Raw genomic sequence first — 20,531 nt, 5'->3', positions numbered from 1 at the left:
CAGTGGGTACGGAAAGTATTCAGACCCCTTTAAATTTTTCACTCTTTGTTTCATTGCAGCCATTTGGTAAATTCAAAAAAGTTAATTTTTTTCTCATTAATGTACACTCTGCACCCTATGTTGACAGAAAAAAACAGAAATGTAGAAATTTTAGCAAATTTATTAAACAATAAAAACTGAAATATCACATGGTCATAAGTATTCAGACCCTTTGCTCAGTATTGAGTAGAAGCACACGTTTGAGCTAGTACAGCCATGAATCTTAATCTTTTTGAGAATGGTGCAACAAGTTTTTCACACCTGGATATGGGGATCCTCTGGTTGGTGAACATTAATGGACAGCCATGTTCAGCTCTCTCCAGAGATGCTCAACTAGGTTTAGGTCAGGGCACTGGCTGGGTCAGTCAATAATGGTCACAGAATTGTTCTGAAGCCACTTCTTCATTATTTTAGCTGTGTGCTTAGGGCCATTGTCTTGTTGGAAGGTGAACCTTCGGCCAAGTCTGAGGTCCAGAGCACTCTGGAAGAGGTTTTCTTCCAGGATATCTCTGACCTGCCCGCATTCATCTTTCCTTCAATTGTAACAAGTCGCCCTGACCCTGCAGCTAAAAAACACCCCATAGCATGATGCTGCCACCACCATGTTTCACTGTTGGGATTGTATTGGGCAGGTGATGAGCAGTGCCTAGTTTTCTCCAAACATACTGCTTAGAATTATCACCAAAAAGTTCTATCATCATCTCATCAGACCAGAGAATCTTTTTTCTCATAGTCTGGGAGTCCTTCATGTGTTTTTTTGCAAACTCTATGTGAGCTTTCATATGTCTTGCACTGAGGAGAGGCTTCCATTGGGCCACTCTGCCATAAAGGCCTGACTGGTGGAGGACTGCAGTGATAGATGACTTTGTGGAACTTTCTCCCATCTCCCTACTCTATCTCTGGAGCCCAGCCACCGTGATCTTGGGCTTCTTCTTTACCTCTCTCACCAAGGCTCTTTTCCCACGATTGCTCAGTTTGGCTGGACAGCCAGGTCTAGAAAGAGTTTTGGTGGTCCCAAACTTCTTCCATTTAAGGATTATGGAAGCCACTATGCTCTTAGGAACCTTAAGAACTCCAGACATTTTTTTGTAACCTTAGCCAGATGCATGCCTTGACACAATTCTGTCTCTGAGCTCTTTGGGCAGTTCCTTTGACTTCATGATTTTCATTTGGTCTGACATGCACTGTGAGCTGGGACAGGTGTGTGACTATCCAAATCAAGTCCTATCAGTTTAATTAAAAACAACTGGACTCCAATGAAGGAGTAGAACCATCTCAAGGAGGATCACAAGGAAATGGACAGCATGTGACTTAAATATGAGTGTCTGAGCAAAGGGTCTGAATACTTATGACCATGTGATATTTCAGTTTTTCTTGTTTAATAAATTTGGAAAAAATGTCTAGATTTCTTTTTTTTTTCTGTCAAGATGGGGTGCAGAGTGTACATTAATAAGAAAAAAATGAACTTTTTTGAATTTACCAAATGGCTGCAATGAAACAAAGAGTGAAAAATTTAAAGGGGTCTGAATACTTTCCGTACCCACTGTAAAGCTTGTCAAAAGGTTGCAGAGCAGCCAATCAGCAAGCTTTTGGCTGTGGGCACTTCGGGAGCCATCGCAGCTAGCCGAGTATTGGCATGGCTGTGATTGGCCAGAGAAATCACTGCAAAAAAATAAAAAATGATGTGGGCTACAAATGGAAGTTAAATGGTAGTAAGAGCAGGATATTTATACATACCACGTTTCCCAGAGGATCATGCTGCAGTCAGACTCTTTCCGGGCCAGCTAATTAAGGTTCATGAATATTCACTGCTTCCCCCACCCGTGCTCTGTGTCAGTTTCTGTGACTGGTTGCAGACTAATATACGTCCCTCACCCTATGTCTGCATCTGTGATTGGTTGCAGTCCGTTTGATGTATAGTTTAAAAAAAAAAAATAATAATTTAAAAAAAATTGACATAGGCTCCCACCATATTTTGATAGCCAGCGTGGATAAAGCAATAGTGGCAGGTTGCTGCCCCGACGTGTGAGCTTTACCATGGCTGGATATCAAAATAGAGGGGAAAAAATGTAGGGTACCACCCATTTTTGATACCCAGCCACGGTAAAGGGGACAGGTGACAGCTGGTATTATCAGGATGGGAGGCACCATGGATATTGACCCCCCCCAGCCTAAAATTACCAGCCTGCAGCTGCCCAGAATTGTTGCATCCGACACTGCTACATCCGGAGCTTGGAGAGAGGGGAAACATATCCACTCTCCACAGGCTCTGGTAAACACAGCAGTGGGGGAGCGCGAGTGTGACCTCCACTGAAGTGAGTGACGTCACCAGCCAACGTGGGACCAGACTGTGAGCAGGTGACATCACTAAGTTTACCAGAGGTCACATCAGGGTGAACTCATCTTTAGCAACTTGGTCTTGAATTAATTTGTTAGAAAAACTTTTTTGTGTGTGTAAAATAACAAATCTTGTTTGTAATCAATGGCCAACATTTGTGGCTGTTTTTTATAGTGTGGTATCCCATAGAAAATGTTTATTCTGAAAAGAAACTGTACATTTTCTGACAAATTTGTTGTCAGAAAACCTTTAGATTCTTTACCTTTTCCAATAAAGGAAGCAATAGAGTATAGAGACATTACGGCATGGAATCACAGCTGGTGCTTGCTGTGGGGTAAAAACATTCTGTTGCCTGTTTTTTTAAACAGACAGTGAAATGTTTTACCTCACAGAAAGAATCAGCTGCATTCCATACTGTAATGTCTCTATATTCTTTTTTGCTGCCTCCCCTGCCCAGGTGGTGTGGTATGTTCAGATAATGTCTAGATTGTGAGCCCCAATGGGGACAGTGTTGCCAATGTATGTAAAGCGCTGAGGAATTAATAGCGCTATAAAATGAATAAAATTATTATTATTATTATTATAATGTTCCTGCACGGTAAGACACAGCCATTACACATTACATAGCAGGGGTCAACAATATCTTAGCACATGAACATTTCTTCCAGTTGTGAAACTTATTTTTTTCCAAAATCTATTTATTAAAATGTACTTTTTTCTTGGGACAACTCCTTTATTCGCTTACTATCCCTTGACCACTTGGGATGCAGTTATTGACCTTTTTTCTGACCTAGACTACGAGAAATACCAACGTTAACTTCTCCAGTATGATAGATCCCAGACATGTTACTATAAGCAAATAACTAGTTTCCTAGCTGATTTTGATAAGATGTTTGTTGTAATCTAGTGATGTCTTTTGGATTGCTCATTTAAGAAGGAACTGAGCACACATTCTTATTTCTGTGGTCGCTCACTGTAAAGGATTTGAGGGAACATTGACTTAAACAAATCCAAGAAAAAACAACAAAATATGATGAGAGCATTTTTCACAATCACTGTAATTATAAACTTCTTAAAACGTACTGGTCATGCGGGCTTTAAATATTGCATGGTGTGATACAATGCCAAGAATATGGGCTATTTGTGCATGTTTCTATAGAGTATATTAAAAAATAGATTTCCAAGTAAGGAACATACCAGTTCACTGATCCATTGTCTGTAGTTGAAGAATGGACAAATAAAAGTTATCGGTCTACAATTCTAAAAAAAAATATTTTTCCAAGTTAGGATAATAATTAAAAAGGATTATTTTCTTAGTTTGAAAATCACAGATACTTATTTGTTCAATGTACGAATTAAATCATTATAACAGTTAGAGCAGCCACTTTCTTATACAGAGTTCCAGACCCCCTGTATAGACATAGTTTATGCAATCCTAAACCCCCACACAAAATTAGGCCACAATTATATGATTTAATGTAAAACAAATTTAAAAAGCTTAAAAATGTGCCCTGACAGTACTGTCCATGAAGAATAATTTCCAAAACTCTGTCCTATTTCAGCTCTTATGGAGGTTTTAAATTTTGGGATTTGTTTCTACACTCCTCTCTTTCTTTATTTTACTGTATGTATGGACCATCTCCCCATACATACCGTAAATAGCAAATATTCACCTAACAATTATCCAACGTTTCTTCGTCCTGCTCTCTGTCTCTTCCAACATTGTTGGCTAATGACTAGAGATTGGCGAGCGGCAAAATGCTCAGGTGCTCGGTTCTCGAGTCGAGCTGGTCAAATGCTCTGAAAGTACTCAACTTGAGTAGTATAATGTCAATGATTGGGCAGTTTGTCTCCCCCACATACAGCCAGCCATAAACAGGATATTTCCGGAGCGAGGGGGTTCTTTTTTCTTTTGACACACTACATTTAAAAACATTGCTTATGTGACACCCTGGCAAAACCAGGTGGTCACAAATAGGCCCCCACACAACACCTTCCCGCACTAGGAAACACACAGCCAACCAGAAAACCCTAGTCACCCCTCCTTAAGGAAAGATAGACACACCAGTGGGCGTGCCCAGGTGGTTGGGACACACCCACCCAGGGGTCTAGACAGCCCGGGGCGGGAAAACAGTGAGTTAAGCTTTGTAGTTCAGTTTGGAGAGAAGTGTGGGCTGGAGCTAAGTATAGCTCCAGCAGGAAAGTTCAAGTTGAGCGGCACCAGGGTAGGAGCCCTGGTGCCACTGGCTAGGAGGCAGACGGTGGTCTCTGTCAGCAGGAGACAGGAAGACGGCTCGGCAGAACCGAGGTGGACCGGGACAGGGTTGTAGCCCGCCGGTACCAACACGGGAACTGACCCGGAAACCGTAGCACAAAGGGGGGTACTCGGACCCTGAAGCCAGAACAGGAACCAAGCGGACTGGTTAATTCACCGATTGAGGCCAGGACTAGAGGTCCTGTCCCACCCAAAGTCCCTCATAGAAGACAATAACCCACCGATAGGGATAAGAGGTCACCGCCAGGGCCCATAGATCTCATGGGCCAGTGTCTGCGTGTGCGACTCCTTAGGCCACATCCAGCCGGGAGCGGACTCCTGAGTTTCACACTAGGAAAGTCCACCTTACACAAAACAGTGCAGACAAAAGGATAGAGACCACCAACCGTGTGGGGGACCCGAATGCAACCGGCCGCGGCACCGGCCATCATCATCTTGGTTTAGCAGAGACTTGTATGGTTTATTAACTGTGAGTACACAAATACTCCCTACGGTTACTATCCCCTGCACCAAGTCACTGGGTCCCGGGGCCATCATCCCTACCCACGGAGGGGTTAACAACTGGCTGCACAACATCTCCCCCGGGTGCCCTGCAACAGCAGCGGTGGTGTCCCACTTCACCACATACCGTGGGTGGCGTCACAAACTTAATACAGCCTAGCCCGTACATCTACGTTCCCCATTTATTCGGCATGTCTGCAATACCCCTGGGTTCAGAGACCCTCGAACCACCACCCCAGCAGGCCCGGATCCGAGCAGTGTCGGCTGCTGGCACGGGGGTGGCACAGTTAAACCCCAGGCTCTCCCTGGGCTGTTGACTCCCATCATGCAGTGAAGCAAGCCTGTGCTTATTGTTTGTTTTGTCACGGTAGAAACATCTGAGGACCAGCAATACTCAGCCGGGCTCTGCGAGTACGCTTCCATGATCGATCAAATAACGAACAGTGCAGAGCACGATCGCTCCTCACTAATAATGACCGCTGCAGCCAATCACTGGCTACAGCAATGATGCAATAGTATTTCAAGTTACCCAAAGGTATTCAGATAGATCATTTGTTACCAGGTGCGCATCTACCCAATATAAGCAGTGTTCAGAGGGGAACCCCAGCACACTGGTCAATACTTTAGTTAGTACTGGAGCTAGTAGCAGCAGATCTGTGGGCGGGCCAGGTGCTGGACACCCACTGATCTGATATCGGTGACCTATCAGACAGGCTGTTTATGATTGAGACAACCCCTTTTAATCAGAATTCTGAATTTTTAAAAATATTTGCTAATGTAGCGGAATTAAATTTTGTTTGCAAATTGTCTCTTCAGTGAGGAAGTAGATGAACTCTAGTGCCATCTACAGTCATATGAAAAAGTTTGGGCACCCCTATTAATGTTAACCTTTTTTCTTTATAACAATTTTGGTTTTTGCAACAGCTGTTTCAGTTTCATATATCTAATAACTGATGGACTGAGTAATATTTCTGGATTGAAATGATGTTTATTGTACTAACAGAAAATGTGCAATCCGCATTTAAACTAAATTTGACAGGTGCATAAGTATGGGCACTCTTATCAATTTCTTGATTTGAACCCTCCTAACTACTTTTTACTGACTTACTAAAGCACTAAATTGGTTTTGTAACCTCATTGAGCTTTGAACTTCATAGGCAGGTGTATCCAATCATGAGAAAAGGTATTTAAGGTGGCCACTTGCAAGTTGTTCTCCTATTTGAATCTCCTATGAAGAGTGGCATCATGGTCTCCTCAAAACATCTCTCAAATGATCTGAAAACAAAGATTATTCAACATAGTTGTTCAGGGGAAGGATACAAAAAGTTGTCTCAGAGATTTAAACTGTCAGTTTCTACTGTGAGGAACATAGTAAGGAAATGGAAAAACACAGGTACAGTTCTTGTTAAGCCCAGAAGTGGCAGGCCAAGAAAAATATCAGAAAGGCAGAGAAGAAGAATGGTGAGAACAGTCAAGGACAATCCACATATCACCTCCAAAGACCTGCAGCTTCATCTTGCTGCAGATGGTGTCACTGTGCATCGGTCAACAATACAGCGCACGTTGCACAAGGAGAAGCTGTATGGGAGAGTGATGCGAAAGAAGCCGTTTCTGCAAGCACGCCACAAACAGAGTCGCCTGAGGTATGCAAAAGCACATTTGGACAAGCCAGTTACATTTTGGAAGAAGGTCCTGTGGACTGATGAAACAAAGATTGAGTTGTTTGGTCATACAAAAAGGCGTTATGCATGGAGGCAAAAAAACACGACATTCCAAGAAAAGCACTTGCTACCCACAGTAAAATTTGGTGGAGGTTCCATCATGCTTTGGGGCTGTGTGGCCAATGCTGCCACCGAGAATCTTGTTAAAGTTGAGGGTCGCATGGATTCAACTCAGTATCAGCAGATTCTTGACAATAATGTGCAAGAATCAGTGACGAAGTTGAAGTTACGCAGGGGATGGATATTTCAGCAAGACAATGAGCCAAAGCACCGCTCCAAATCTACTCAGGCATTCATGCAGAGGAACAATTACAATGTTCTGGAATGGCCATCCCAGTCCCCAGACCTGAATATCATTGAAAATCTGTGGGATGATTGAAGCGTGCTGTCCATGCTCGGCGACCATCAAACTTAACTGAACTGGAATTGTTTTGTAAACAGGAATAGTCAAATATACCTTCATCCAGGATCCAGGAACTCATTAAAAGCTACAGGAAGCGACTAGAGGCTGATATTTTTGCAAAAGGAGGATCTACAAAATATTAATGTCACTTTTATGTTTAGGTGCCCATACTTTTGCACCGGTCAAATTTTGTTTAAATGTGGATTGCACATTTTCTGTTAGTACAATAAACCTCATTTCAATCCAGAAATATTACGCAGTCCATCAGTTATTAGATATATGAAACTGAAATAGCTGTTGCAAAAACACAAATTGTTATAAAGAAAAAACGTTAACATTAATAGGGGTGCCCAAACTTTTTCATATGACTGTATTTGAAGTAGCAATGTTAAAAGTCAAAAGTGACCCTTTAACAAACCTTGTCATATGACTTAGGATTTATGCCAGATCAGAACCTCAATTTGCAGGTACTGGGTTTCAGGATGGTTGTCCCTTGTCAGTGCATAGTATGAGATCTGATCTGGCTGTATGAGAGGATAAGACGGGGTCTAAAGGGGTAAGCTTTTCTCCTTGTGGAAACTTACACACCATTACAGCATGCCAGTAGTGAGGAGACTAAGCCGCAATGCTCCTCTGGGATATATACAAATTGTCTCTTCAATCATGAAGGAGACAAACTCTAATGCCACCTATTGGAAGTAGCAATCCTAACAGTCAAAAGTGGTGTGGCGCCCCTGACCTGGTCAGGCACCACAGAGTATTGCACCCATGCGGGAGCAATGCTTCCAGGTAATCTCCAAAGGCCAGGATGAGGTGCACACACAAACATATAGTGACCAGGCCTCCCACATTACCAGAGGGGACCCTTGAGTAGCCAGAAGGAGTTAACTTTCAATTCCCAGCTGGGGGTGTGTTCAGGGGCTGGTTGCTAGGAAGCAGGGCAGAGAGAGAGAGGAAGAGGGGAGTCTGGAGGAAGAAGTTGAAGTGTGTGGAAGGGAGCAGAGGAGCTCTCGTGTTAGACGGGTCCTGAGGAGTGCAGTAGCTGAAAGCGGGGGAGAAAGGAGTACCGTGGGTCGGCCTGAAAATCATCCAGAGAGAGAAGGGTGGCTGAGTACGGAGATCCCGGTATCCGAGCACACAAGGGGAACTAGGTCCCCAGTACAGGCAGCAGATCATCCAGAGCTGCTTAACCTACAGGTGGGGGGGGGTACTTCATGCCCTCACCACGACTACACAGAGCTTGAGCCAAGCAGCAATCACCAGGCCCATAAGGGGACAGGGCCAGAAGCCATCCCACCAAGGCCACGCTGCCGGCAGACGAGCCAGAGAGAGGGGAGCAGGGTGGTAACAGCTTCCCTGGAGGGGTCCTACCACGCTTCAAGCAAAGGATCCTCCTAAAACAGAAAGAGTGCAAGGAAGGCGAGTGGACAGCTACCCTCAGAACGGCCTCCTGGAATTCCTGGTTCAACCTGGTTATCACAGTGTCGCCCGGGCATCTCACCGTGACCTCCAAACAGTGAGTAAACACGTTGAAAGACTTCTTGGACTGTGTTTGAGTCATTCTGCGACCTGTGGTCCCACACACATACACCGGGGCCTGGGGCTTGCCTCACTCTCAGGGGGCTAATATATTGACTGCACCCACCATCAGCCCCAGGCATCCCTTAATCTGCAGTGGCGGTCCCCGCTGACCGCAATACTGAGAGTGGCGTCACGACAATCCTAAAAGAAGGTTCCCTACCTGTGACCAGACTGTTCCATCCACGTGGAGTCCCTGAAGGTACTGCACCGACACATACTAGCGGGGCTTCACAGTGGCACTTTAATGAGCCTTGTCATATGACTTAGGATTTATGCCAGATCAGAATTTCAATTTGCAGACAGTGTTTTGGGAGGTTGTCCCTTGTCAGTGCAAAGTATGAGCTCTGATCTGGCTGTTTGTAATTTCTGATTCAAACTGACTGCTAGCTTTGTCCTTTGGTGGCTTTACTTGATGTTTGGATGATGCAGTAGACATTTGAACATATACCAGCCCCCATTATGGATATCTTCAATAATATAATGTTTTACCTTTTGTGTATATTTTTTTATTTTGTATTGCCTTTTGTTGTCACATACTACATTGAATTTATAGATTTTACGGAGATGTAGAGCTTTTTAGTATGCAATGTGTATTGCTGTGAGAAATGTATTTGTATACATACAGTATATGGTATATCTCTTTGTGACCTTTTTTACAGACACCTTTTGTAGCAGTAAATTGTAATTATGGCATCTTCCTCTACTATCCAACATAATACATTCCTTGTTTTCACCTGTAGAGATTTCTGATAGCTAAGTTATTTAGCCATATCACCTCTGCAAGGAAGGCTCTGAAATCCGAAATTCCACACTTTCGACTGAAGAAGGTGCAGAATATTAAAATGTGGCTATCCCTACGGTCCTATTTAAAGGTAAGCTAAGGTGTTACACAGCTACTGTACAGAATATATAAACTTCCTTCTTTCCACCCCTCAACATCTTGTTTTCTTCATGCCAGAGACGAGGACCCCAGAGATCAGTGGATGTTATTGTGTCTTCAGTGTATTTGGTAACCCTCTCTATTGCCTTCATATGCTGTGCTCAGGTTGGTATTCACTATCTGGATACAATGTGCCAAACATCGTGCCTCTAAATCTAATATATATACCCCATGATGTACTATAAGATGTTAAAGAAGCATGATAAACCATATACAGTACATCCGAAGATGCCTAATAAGATGTTAAAAAAGCATGATAAAACCATATACAGTGCGTCCGAAGATGCCTCAATAAACATCATCAACTATTTGTCCCTCATAATCTCCCATCTTTTTTAACTTCATAGTTTTACAGTTAAAAAAAATACTCAAGTCCATCTACTTCAACCTATAACATAAGACTTTGCTCTAGAGAAAGGCAAAAACCCAAAGAACATGTTACTTGCCCCATATTAAGGAATAAAAATGCTTTCCAATTCCACATATGGATATACGCTTTGTTTTGTTTTTTTTACTAGATAGCTATGATAGATGGCTTTGACAGAAGTCTACCACCAGCCATTTGTCAGCCCTGTTAAAAACATATGTGCTTTTACTCGTATAAGTGATTTTACTGGAATTCGTATTAAATAATTACAAAAACAATTTCTTTTAAAAACACAATTAAAAGGGTTATGACGATGGCACTGGGCATTGAAGCTGATACTCCCCATTAATTAGCCAGTGCTAATGAGGGTGAACTATAAAACTAGCTTTTATCGTTGAAAAATTATGAAAAATACTGCCATACTGTTACTAGACAATAACACAATGCCATCAAAGAATAATACTACTAAGTATATATGACACTGGTCCGAAGTAGCAAGTATCAGGCACCCCGCCTGAAGCCACTTCTTCACACAGAAACTCAAGGCGAAGGAGCGTGGCGCTGTGCCCCCTTCACAGCCTGCAGTCTGACACTTGCTGCCATGATGACATGATTGCATCACACCAATTAGGCCGCTTTCACACATCCGGTTTTTCTTCACTTTGTCGGATCTGGTGCGCTCCCGTACAGTGTATACAGTACAATGGCCGCGCTGCAACTTCCTTATCACATGCTCCGGTCACATGACAGACCGAGACCGGAGCTTGTTGCGCGGCCATTGTACTGTATACACTGTACGGGAGCGCGCCGGATCCGACAAAGTGAAGAAAAGCCGGATGTGTGAAAGTGGCCATAGCATGTGGCAATGCACAGTGCTATATAGATCATTGGCTGGAATAGACTAGAAGGCTATACAGTGAATGGAGGTGCTGAGCTCTGTCAATCTTCCCAATTAGTGTATACAGATGTCATGGATATATGACATATATATCTAAATGATTGGGGTGCAGCCTGCTAATAGTACTTCCAACATGGAGCACTGAAAATTATATCAAATTAATATTAATAGACTAATTATAAAATTGTTAAATAAAAGCAAACATTTTGAAAATGGGATTAACTGGTATACAGTACAGAGATATGTTCTAATTCTTTCTTTCCATGTTTTTCTGCGTAGGTTCTTCATGGGCATGAAACATTTCTAAGCTATGTTTATAACTGGGAGTTACTTATCTGGGAGGCGGCATTGCTGATCTACCTTTTGCGATTAACTTCCTTAGGATCTGACACTAACAAGAAATACAGTAATGTGTCACTACTGCTCACTGAGGAGGTAAATAGTGTAAAAATCTAACACCAATAGATACCGATTAGCAATATTTAGAAAGTGGAATTATGATTTAGCAATTATTTTTCTGCTTTTTTTTCCTACTGGTGCTAAAAAAATCTTACAGATGACCATGACACTACTATATGCATAATTATAATTAATGACTCAAGTCAAGAATCATCTCTAGATTAAAACAATGTTTGAAAGACCCACAATATTTAACATGTATTCAGTGGCATATCACTAATAGTGGCAGAGCACTATGGAGTGTTTGAGTTGGGCAAGAGGAGGCCTAGTGACATCCAACCTGCCTAGTGTTGAAATTTCAATGTCATCTGCATCGGATATGGAGGTTGAGGATGAGATGGAAGTGGCAGTGTAAGTGAAGGAGGAAGAGGTAGCCATCAATGCATTTTTGAATGTTTGTGTTTTTTTGTTTGTCTGTTTTTTTAATTTGAGGAGGCTGCAAAACATTAGCAATCCTTGATGGTGATAGGACATGCCTTCCACCTCAGGCCCAGCCGCCACTACATTTACCCAGTGGTCAGCTAGGGAGACATAACATGCTTGCCTGTGCTTTCTGGTCCACGTATCGGTGGTTATGTGAATCTTACCACTGTTGGCATTGCACAGTGCACACCTCATTTTGTCCACAATGTTTGTGCAGGGAAGGGATGGCCCGCCTGGAAAAGTAATGGCGGCTTGGAACCACGTACTTTGGAACAGCCACCACCATAAGTTTTTTTTAAAAGTGTCCATCCAGCATTTCAAAACCAGGGATTTTTAAATGTTGCCATTCAGGACCAGGACTCGTAAGTAGATAGGGGGTACTTCCTCTTTCTCTCCAGTGTTTGGGGGATGGGCAGCTGAATGTTGCCATGAACGATGTGGAGGTGCTCAGTAACACTGCTGGTGGTAGTGCTGTCGCATCCTCTCTTTGCGGGGAGCCAGGTGGCCCTGTTCCTCTGGAGAAGGAGGAAGAGGCTGAGACCAAAACAGAAGAAGGAGCAGGAGGAGGCACATATCTTTCCTGGTTTCAAAGGTGTCTACTTCACTGCAGCTCGTGCTTTGCATTCAGATGTCTCGTCATGCAGGTGGTGCTTAGGTTATAAACATTTATGCCTCACTGCAATCTCTGACGGCACACCATTCAAACTACCTGTGTCTTGTTGTAAGCACATTGGCTGAAGAAATACCACACCAGGGAGCTCCTTTGAGCTGGCTTTGGTGTGCTCAGTTTGCCGGCAGTGTGGGCAGTAGTAGCTGACATAGTGGCTAGGGGCCGGACACTGTGCTTTTGCTCCTTTCTCCCTCTTTTGCTGTGCAGTTGAGGCAGCATGACCACCTCCTCTTCCTCCGAATTACGCACATCAAACGGATGACCTTTGCTCCATGTGGGGTCTAGGACCTCATCATTCCCTGCATCATCTTCCACCCACTGCTCACTCCTGCCCCCCTTGCCGGCCTGCATACTGCAGTAATTTGCAGCAGTTGGCACCTGTATTTTGTCATCATCAGAGATGTGCCTCCGTGGTCCGCTGACTATATGCTCTAGCCCTCCCATGTGCTGTTAGGGCACTCTGCACCAGGCTCTATTAGGGCACTCTACACCAGGCTCTATTAGGACACTTCACACCAGGCTGTATTAGGGTACTCTGCACCAGGCTCAGAACAGAATGGTGACACCAACCGTGATCCAGCATTTATACAGACCAGATCACGTGGTGTGTTGGCCAATCACAGCCATGCCAATACTTAGCATGATTGTGATGGCTCCAGAAGTGCAGGTATTTTTACATGTGGTGCTCACACTAGATACTAAATAAATCAAGATGTTTTGAAAATTTGTTTCCATTTTTTCATTATTTCATTATTTACATATTAATATGTCCATTGCCCCTGTGATTTCCATAATTCCACCACTTTTCCTTCTTGGTGTGGCAACTTTATTGTTGAGGAGTTATATTGAGAATTCTGTTTGAGGAGAACCATGATTATAATTAGATTGCAAAATACACTATAGCAAATAGCAAACAGTTTTGTGTCTTTTACAATCATCAAAACCTCAATGGACTAATAGAAAAAAGGGTTCTACATAACTTTTTATTGTTTTTATGAGATTGCATCTGTAGCAAAGCAGCAGTATAATATTCTACATTGATGAGCTCTGAGCGAAGTAAAAAAAACCTGTACTTTGGGCATAATGTACCAGCAGTATTATTATACAGTATATAGTCATCTTCGCAATGCCAATGAGCATCAGTGCCCACATGTTCATTGTTTTAGTCATAATTCCCAGAAATCCTGTTTTTATGAGTTTTGGGGGTCTGAAAAATGTAATGTTGTTTGAGATTAAAACGCATTGTAAAAAGTCCGTGATCCCAGGCACTGTCTAATGTGATCGTGATCTTCCGACATGACCTTCTTTGGAGTGGCTTATTTGTGACGCCCCTGACTCTATCAGGGTGTCACAGGGAACTGCACTCTCGTCTCTCATGGTGCAGAACCCACCCTCCATGGTTCTAGGTTCCTACACACTGGTATTGCTTCCATCAGCACTCAAAACCTAACCTTACACCACACCCTGTCAGACACACCAGTGGGTTGGTCTAGCTGGAAAAGGGCCACCCACCTTGGGGTCAGGCAGACTGGTGGGAGGGATATAGTCAGTTCAGTAGTAGCTCTCAAAGAGTGAGGAGCTGAAAGAGTTGTAGCTCCCTGTGTGACCTTGGTTGGGTCACAGACGATGGTTTGAGACCAGAGGAGCCGGAGATCCAGTCGCAGGGTATTGGAAAAGGGTGTACTGACTTAGTTTTGGAGAACGGTCGGCACCAGAAAGTCCAGTAACCGGACCGATACCGAGCACGGCGGGGTACAGGACACCAGATCGGGGAGTAGCTTTACGCAACCTGATAATTAACCTGTGGAAGATAGTCTTTTTATGAACTTTTCCCAAGTGCTCAGAGATTGAAGGCTTCAGAACAACGAGGGGATAGGGTATTCCAGCTTATGCGACCCACTGAGACCCAAGTGCAAGCCATCAAAAGCATTGCTCCACTAAGTAAAGGGAGCGGGACCCTGACAGCTTCAGGCTGACGGGTCACCTGGGAATATCTACACAATTGTGCATGGAGGCAGGCTTCGGACCACTAAGCAATACCAGTGGGGACGGACACCCGGATGGGCTCCCCAAAGCGGCAGTGATACCCTTGACTTGGTTTACTTCTGTGTCAGAGTCTGCTTATTGGTCGCATCAACATCTGCACGACCTGAGTGAGTACACTGCCCTCCCTGCATTCTGCCTGCCCATATAACCTGCACAACATTATCTGCCACCTTCCTCCAGAGTATATTAGAAACAACAGAATACAGGACTTAATAACCATATTAACAAGTCACTATGACCAAAGTCACCATACCAAGTATGTAGAGAAAAACTGACCTAGTCAATGATATATAACCATTATTAATAAATGCAAATACCCAAAAGTTTTGCAAAAATACAAAAAATATTTATTTAATTTTATTAGTGACCGCAACACAAAGAGACATACACAGAAAAGTGATTTAAAATCAACACAACAGAGCGGTGTGATACAGATGGAGACTCACTTATATGTGATATGGTTACATGAGATATATGATATATACACTTTTCTGTGTATGTCTCTTTGTGTTGCGGTCACTAATAAAATTAAATAAATATTTTTTGTATTTTTGCAAAACTTTTGGGTATTTGCCTTTATTAATAATGGTTATATATCATTGACTAGGTCAGTTTTTCTCTACACCTTCCTCCAGAGTCCTGGGGCCTCCCCTACCCGTGGAGGGATCACCATCTGGCTGCCCCACTCCATCTGCCCCGGGGAATTCCCATTGGCAGCGGCGGTACTCCCCTTACCATGAACCACGGGTGGTATCACGAACTATCCCTTGTAAATATTTCCCCTTTTAATTGAGTGGCCGCTGAGCCCCGGGTCCGGGAACCTTCGAGCCACAGCCATCCCCGGATCCAAGCAGTCCGACTGCTGCAGGGGCGGCACATATTTGTTTGATATAAATATAAAACTCCTGCACTTTAAAAGTTAAATTTCAACATTTCGTTCATTTAAAACAATTATTATTCAAGTGGCTGTGTTAAAGGGATTGGCCACTATTTCACATGTCCCTTTCATGTGAACTAAGTGTCATAGGTAAGCATTTCAGTAAATGCTTTGCTTGGTCAAATCTGCTGAAGTATGAGCTGCTCTTCTGGTCTCATGATCTGTCAGATGTTCCTCACTTCCGGGCTCTTAAAACTGATGGGAATGGGCAGGGCTGTTTGCATGGGTGGGCAGCATTGCATTCAGCAGAGCTCAGTCGGTTTCTGTGAATGCTGTCCATTTTTCCTGTGGACCTAGCTCTCCAATGCATCTGTGTGTATACATCAGGGTAGACATTTGCGCAAACTGGTGGATACCCTGTGTAATGTATATACACCCTCCTGAATTTCCAATATACTTACATAGTTACATAGTTACATAATTACTTAGGTTGAAAAAAGACCTAGGTCCATCTAGTTCAACCTTCCTCCACCAGTTCTACATTTAGTCACTAAGTCATTTATAACCAACAATGTTTTGTGTACTGAGGAAATCATCCAGCCCTTTTTTAAAAGCTGTTATAGTATCTGCCATTACTACCTCTTGTGGTAGGGCATTCCACAGTCTGACTGCTCTAACTGTAAAGAACCCTTTCCTATTTAGCTGTTGGAATCGCTTTTCTTCCACTCGCAGTGAGTGCCCCCTGGTCCTTAGTACTGTCTTTGGAAGAAATAAGTCATGTGCCAGTCCTTTATATTGACCACACATGTATTTATACATATAAATGAGATCTCCTCTGAGACGTCTTTTTTCTAAGCTAAACATATCTAACTTTTTCAACCTGTCATCATATGGGAGGCCTTCCATTCCTTGTAGTAGTCTAGTTGCCCGCCTTTGAACTGACTCTAACTTCTGAATGTCCTTTTTAAAATGTGGAGCCCAAAACTGGATCCCGTATTCCAGATGTGGCCTTACAAGTGATTTATAGAGGGGTAACAATACGTTGGGATCACGGGATCTAATCTCTCTTTTTATACACCCTAGAATCTTGTTTGCTTTTGCAGCTGCTGCCTGGCATTGAGTGCTGCTGCTCAGCTTATTTGTAATGAGAATACCCAAGTCCTTCTCCTGTTCTGTAGTCCCGAGTTTACTTCCATTTAATGTATACGCAGCTATAGGATTACTCCGTCCTAGGTGCATTACTTTACATTTATCAACATTAAATCTCATTTGCCAAGTATCTGCCCATTCTGACATCTTATCCAGATCTTTTTGTAATATTGTACTATCCAGGTCAGTTTTTAATATCCTACATAGTTTGGTGTCATCGGCAAAGACTGACACTGTACTATCAATCCCATCCACAGGGTCATTAATAAAGAGATTAAAAAGAATCAGTCCAAGCACAGATCCCTGCGGCACCCCACTGCTGACTATAGCCCATTTAGAGAATGTACCATTTATGACTACTCTTTGTTTCCTATCTTTTAGCCAATTCCTTACCCAGTTGCATATTGTGTCCCCTAGTCCTTGCTTCTGGAGCTTTAGTATAAGGCTATTATGTGGTACAGTATCAAATGCCTTTGCAAAGTCCAAATAAATCACATCAGCTGCATTACCAATATCAAGGTTTGAACTTACCCCCTCATAGAACCCCAACAGGTTGGTTAGACACGACTTATCTTTCATGAATCCATGCTGTTTGTCAGTTATCATATTATTTTCTGCAATATATTTTTGCATGTCATCCCTTAAAATGCCCTCAAAAACTTTGCATACTACTGATGTCAGGCTTACTGGACGGTAGTTGCCTGGATCTACCCTCTTACCTTTCTTAAATATCGGTACCACATCAGCAATCCTCCAATCCTGAGGCACCAACCCTGTTACAAGTGAGTCTAAAAAGATGAGATACAGCGGTCTGTCGATTACGGAGCTCAATTCCCGCAATATTCGTGGATGAATGCCATCTGGCCCTGGGGATTTGTCAATGTTTAATTTACTCAGACGTAGGCGTACTTCATCTTGTGTTAAATTAATTATATCGGGTGGTGAACTTTGATTTTTCACTTGTTGAATGATCCCTGGTACAGTCAGTTCCTTGGTGAATACAGATGAGAAATGCCTATTTAATATCTCAGTCTTTTGTTTGTCCTCTATAACTAACTTGTTATTATATTTTAAGGGGCCGATACTATCCTTTGTTTTCCTTTTGGCATTAATGTATTTATAAAAGATTTTGGGATTTATTTTAATGTCATTGGCGATTTTTGTTTCAGTAGCTAATTTTGCTTGTTTGATTTCTTTTTTACATTTCCTATAATGTGAACATATTTAGATCTCTCCCCATCCATCTATCTATGGATCCCATCCATTCACCTATCAATGAGGTGGAATAGGGGATAATCTTTATTGTTAGGGCTGGTGTTCTGGTGCTTTGTGCAATGTCCTGTATTGGAGATTGTGCTGGAGCTGTGTGTGACTTTGTGGGATTCGTGAAAGGCGTTTAGGCGGAGATAAAGGTCTGTGCTCACTGATTGCCTGCAGCCCGGAAATGTAGTAAGAAGGGAGCAGAGGATTCTAGAGAAGAAGTGATCGCTATGAAAAGAGAGCTGGTGCCAGGGCACAGGAAGCACAAATTCAGAAAACAACATGAAATGGAATTATTTAGGTGAATTTGCCTTTAAGGGGTTATCCACTACTCTGACAACCTATTCTCATTCAGTATGTTTACCCCAAGTTAAAAAAATAACAACACCTACATTCACCCCGTGCTGGCGCCATTCCAGCGATATCAATGTCATGTGATCCCTGAGGCCAATTACCGGTATCATCACTGTCTCATACTTCAGACTTAAGGTGGCTTTACACATTGCAACATCGCAAACGACATCGCTGTAACGTCACCGGTTTTGTGACGCAATAGCAACCTCCCCAGCGACATTGCAGTGTGTGAAACACATCAGCGACCTGGCCCCTGCTGTGAAGTTGCTGATCGCTAAAAATCGTTCAGGACCATTCTTTGGTCCTTTATTTCCCGCTGTGCAGCATGATCGCTAGAAAGTCTCAGTGTGTAAAGGGGACTTTACAGCGACTTCCCTTTCAAAAAGGTGCTTTACAACGTCCCCAATGACTAGCTAGGTCGTTCTGCAGGTCCGGATCGCTGTTGCGTCGTTGGCCAAGTTTGCCTGTTTGACGGCTCACCAGCGACTTACCAGAGACTTTGTAGCGATCCCGGCCAGGTTGGGATCGCTGGTGGGATCGCTAGAAAGTCTCAGTGTGTAAAGGGGCCTTAACCAGATGTCTGGAGGAAGCCAGAGATTAGCTGCAGTTCTCACTTCTTCTAAATGTCAATTACGTTCGAAGTAGGAGACAGTGAAGCCCCTGCTGATTGGCTGCTAGAATCATGTGATATAACAATGTCAGGCGAAACCTGGGATAACCAGTGCCAACACCACTGAAACGTCACTGGCCCTAGAGGTGAGTTATTATTAAACGGGAGAAAAATACTGTTACCACTACTTCACTACTCCGACAACCTCTTTAAGCATTTAGGGCAAAACTATAACTATCTTAAAGGTTCTTTACATGCTTTTTTTTCCATCTGTAGATCAACCTATATCTCAAAATGGAAAAGAAGCCAAACAAGAAGGAACAGCTCAGTATTGTGAATAATGTCCTAAAATTGTCTTCCAAGCTCATCAAGGTATGTATGCCAAAAATGTAATCATGTAATATATTGCAGGAAGATAGCAATTGTTTCTGCCTTGAAAGAACTGAGCAATCGTCAATGGATTGTTTTTCATCCAGTGACCTTCATTAGTTTTTGTTTCTCACTTAACGAAAATGTATTTGCTATGCAAATTACTTCAATGAATAGAACAGTCAGATATAAAAGTTGTGCTACTCTTTCAGGTCTGTTGCTTTGTCCATGGAGAATAATAGCAAATAATGTAGGGGTAGTAGCGATGATCAATGATTAACCATTGTTTTAATACACATGAAAATAAGCAACTCCAGTATATCTTAGCAGATAAATCTACTTCTTTCTCCTCCTGAACTGATATTTCATTCTCAATTCATGGGTAAAATCTGTGTTTAGTGAAGACAGATTTTACCATTATTGAGTACCATTATAGGAGATGACAGTTGGTGCTCATAAAGTTCTATACAAGGAGGAGCTAGAGGCAGGTAGACATTCTACTGCACAGATACAGTTCTCCATAAAGGTTTATGAGCATCAACTGTTATCTTTTTCAGCAATAAGAAAGTGTGTATTTATTGTATTCACTGAAGACAGATTTTACCCATGAATTGAGAATGAAAGATCAGTCCAGAAGGAGAAAGAAGCAGATTTCTCTGATAAGATATATTAAAAAGCTGATTATTCTCATGTGTACTGTGACGGGGTCCTTCTCCGATATCATACAATCAACAGAGAGAGATATGGCTGTACAATCCAAAGAGCATTTATTCCAAGCAAATCCAGAATATCCATCAAATAATCCACCACACAGGGGGTAAAATATTCTAATAATGGCATAAATGTCCCGGGGATAAGTCACAATCCTCCAGCAGCCCTTTTCCAGTCTCTCTGGCGTTTCAGCCTCTACTCAGAGGATCAATCTTCGTCCTTCTCTCTTCTCCTGCTCAGCCAGACTGACAAATCCCCCAGGTAGACAAAACAATCACTGATCTCGGGGAGACCAGCCAGAGAAAACACTGCCAGCAGCCAACGAGGACGCCCAACACAGTGAAATCCTAGGTGCATTGCCCCCTGGGAAATATGCAAATCAAAAAAGTCCGTGGAGCCTCTGTTAGGAGTCTCGACACAGAAACCAGCCAGATATCCCTCCGGGAAGGACCTAGCCAAGGAGTGGCTCTTTTTAGGAGACCACCATAACCACCATATTAAGTGGCCCCTTTAGTCAATATCCAACTCTTTGACAAGTTT

General features: G+C 42.8%; 1 protein-coding gene across 4 annotated transcripts in view; it reads left to right on the top strand.

The window, feature by feature from the left end:
* The window catches only part of PHTF1 (putative homeodomain transcription factor 1), a 217,597-nt gene that overhangs the window by 184,510 nt on the left and 12,556 nt on the right, over window positions 1-20,531 (top strand). For all 4 annotated transcript variants that reach the window (XM_075335599.1, XM_075335598.1, XM_075335597.1 and 1 more), the window contains 4 exons: window positions 9,599-9,730; window positions 9,817-9,903; window positions 11,343-11,498; window positions 19,188-19,283. In XM_075335599.1, the coding sequence (XP_075191714.1) occupies window positions 9,599-9,730; window positions 9,817-9,903; window positions 11,343-11,498; window positions 19,188-19,283 (471 nt within the window). The remainder of the gene's footprint in view (window positions 1-9,598; window positions 9,731-9,816; window positions 9,904-11,342; window positions 11,499-19,187; window positions 19,284-20,531) is intronic.

Source organism: Anomaloglossus baeobatrachus, chromosome 2 (genome assembly GCF_048569485.1).
Source record: "Anomaloglossus baeobatrachus isolate aAnoBae1 chromosome 2, aAnoBae1.hap1, whole genome shotgun sequence".
Lineage (NCBI taxonomy): Eukaryota > Metazoa > Chordata > Amphibia > Anura > Aromobatidae > Anomaloglossus > Anomaloglossus baeobatrachus.
Note: the sequence above shows the minus strand (reverse complement) of the source record. Positions and strands in the feature narration are given on the sequence as shown.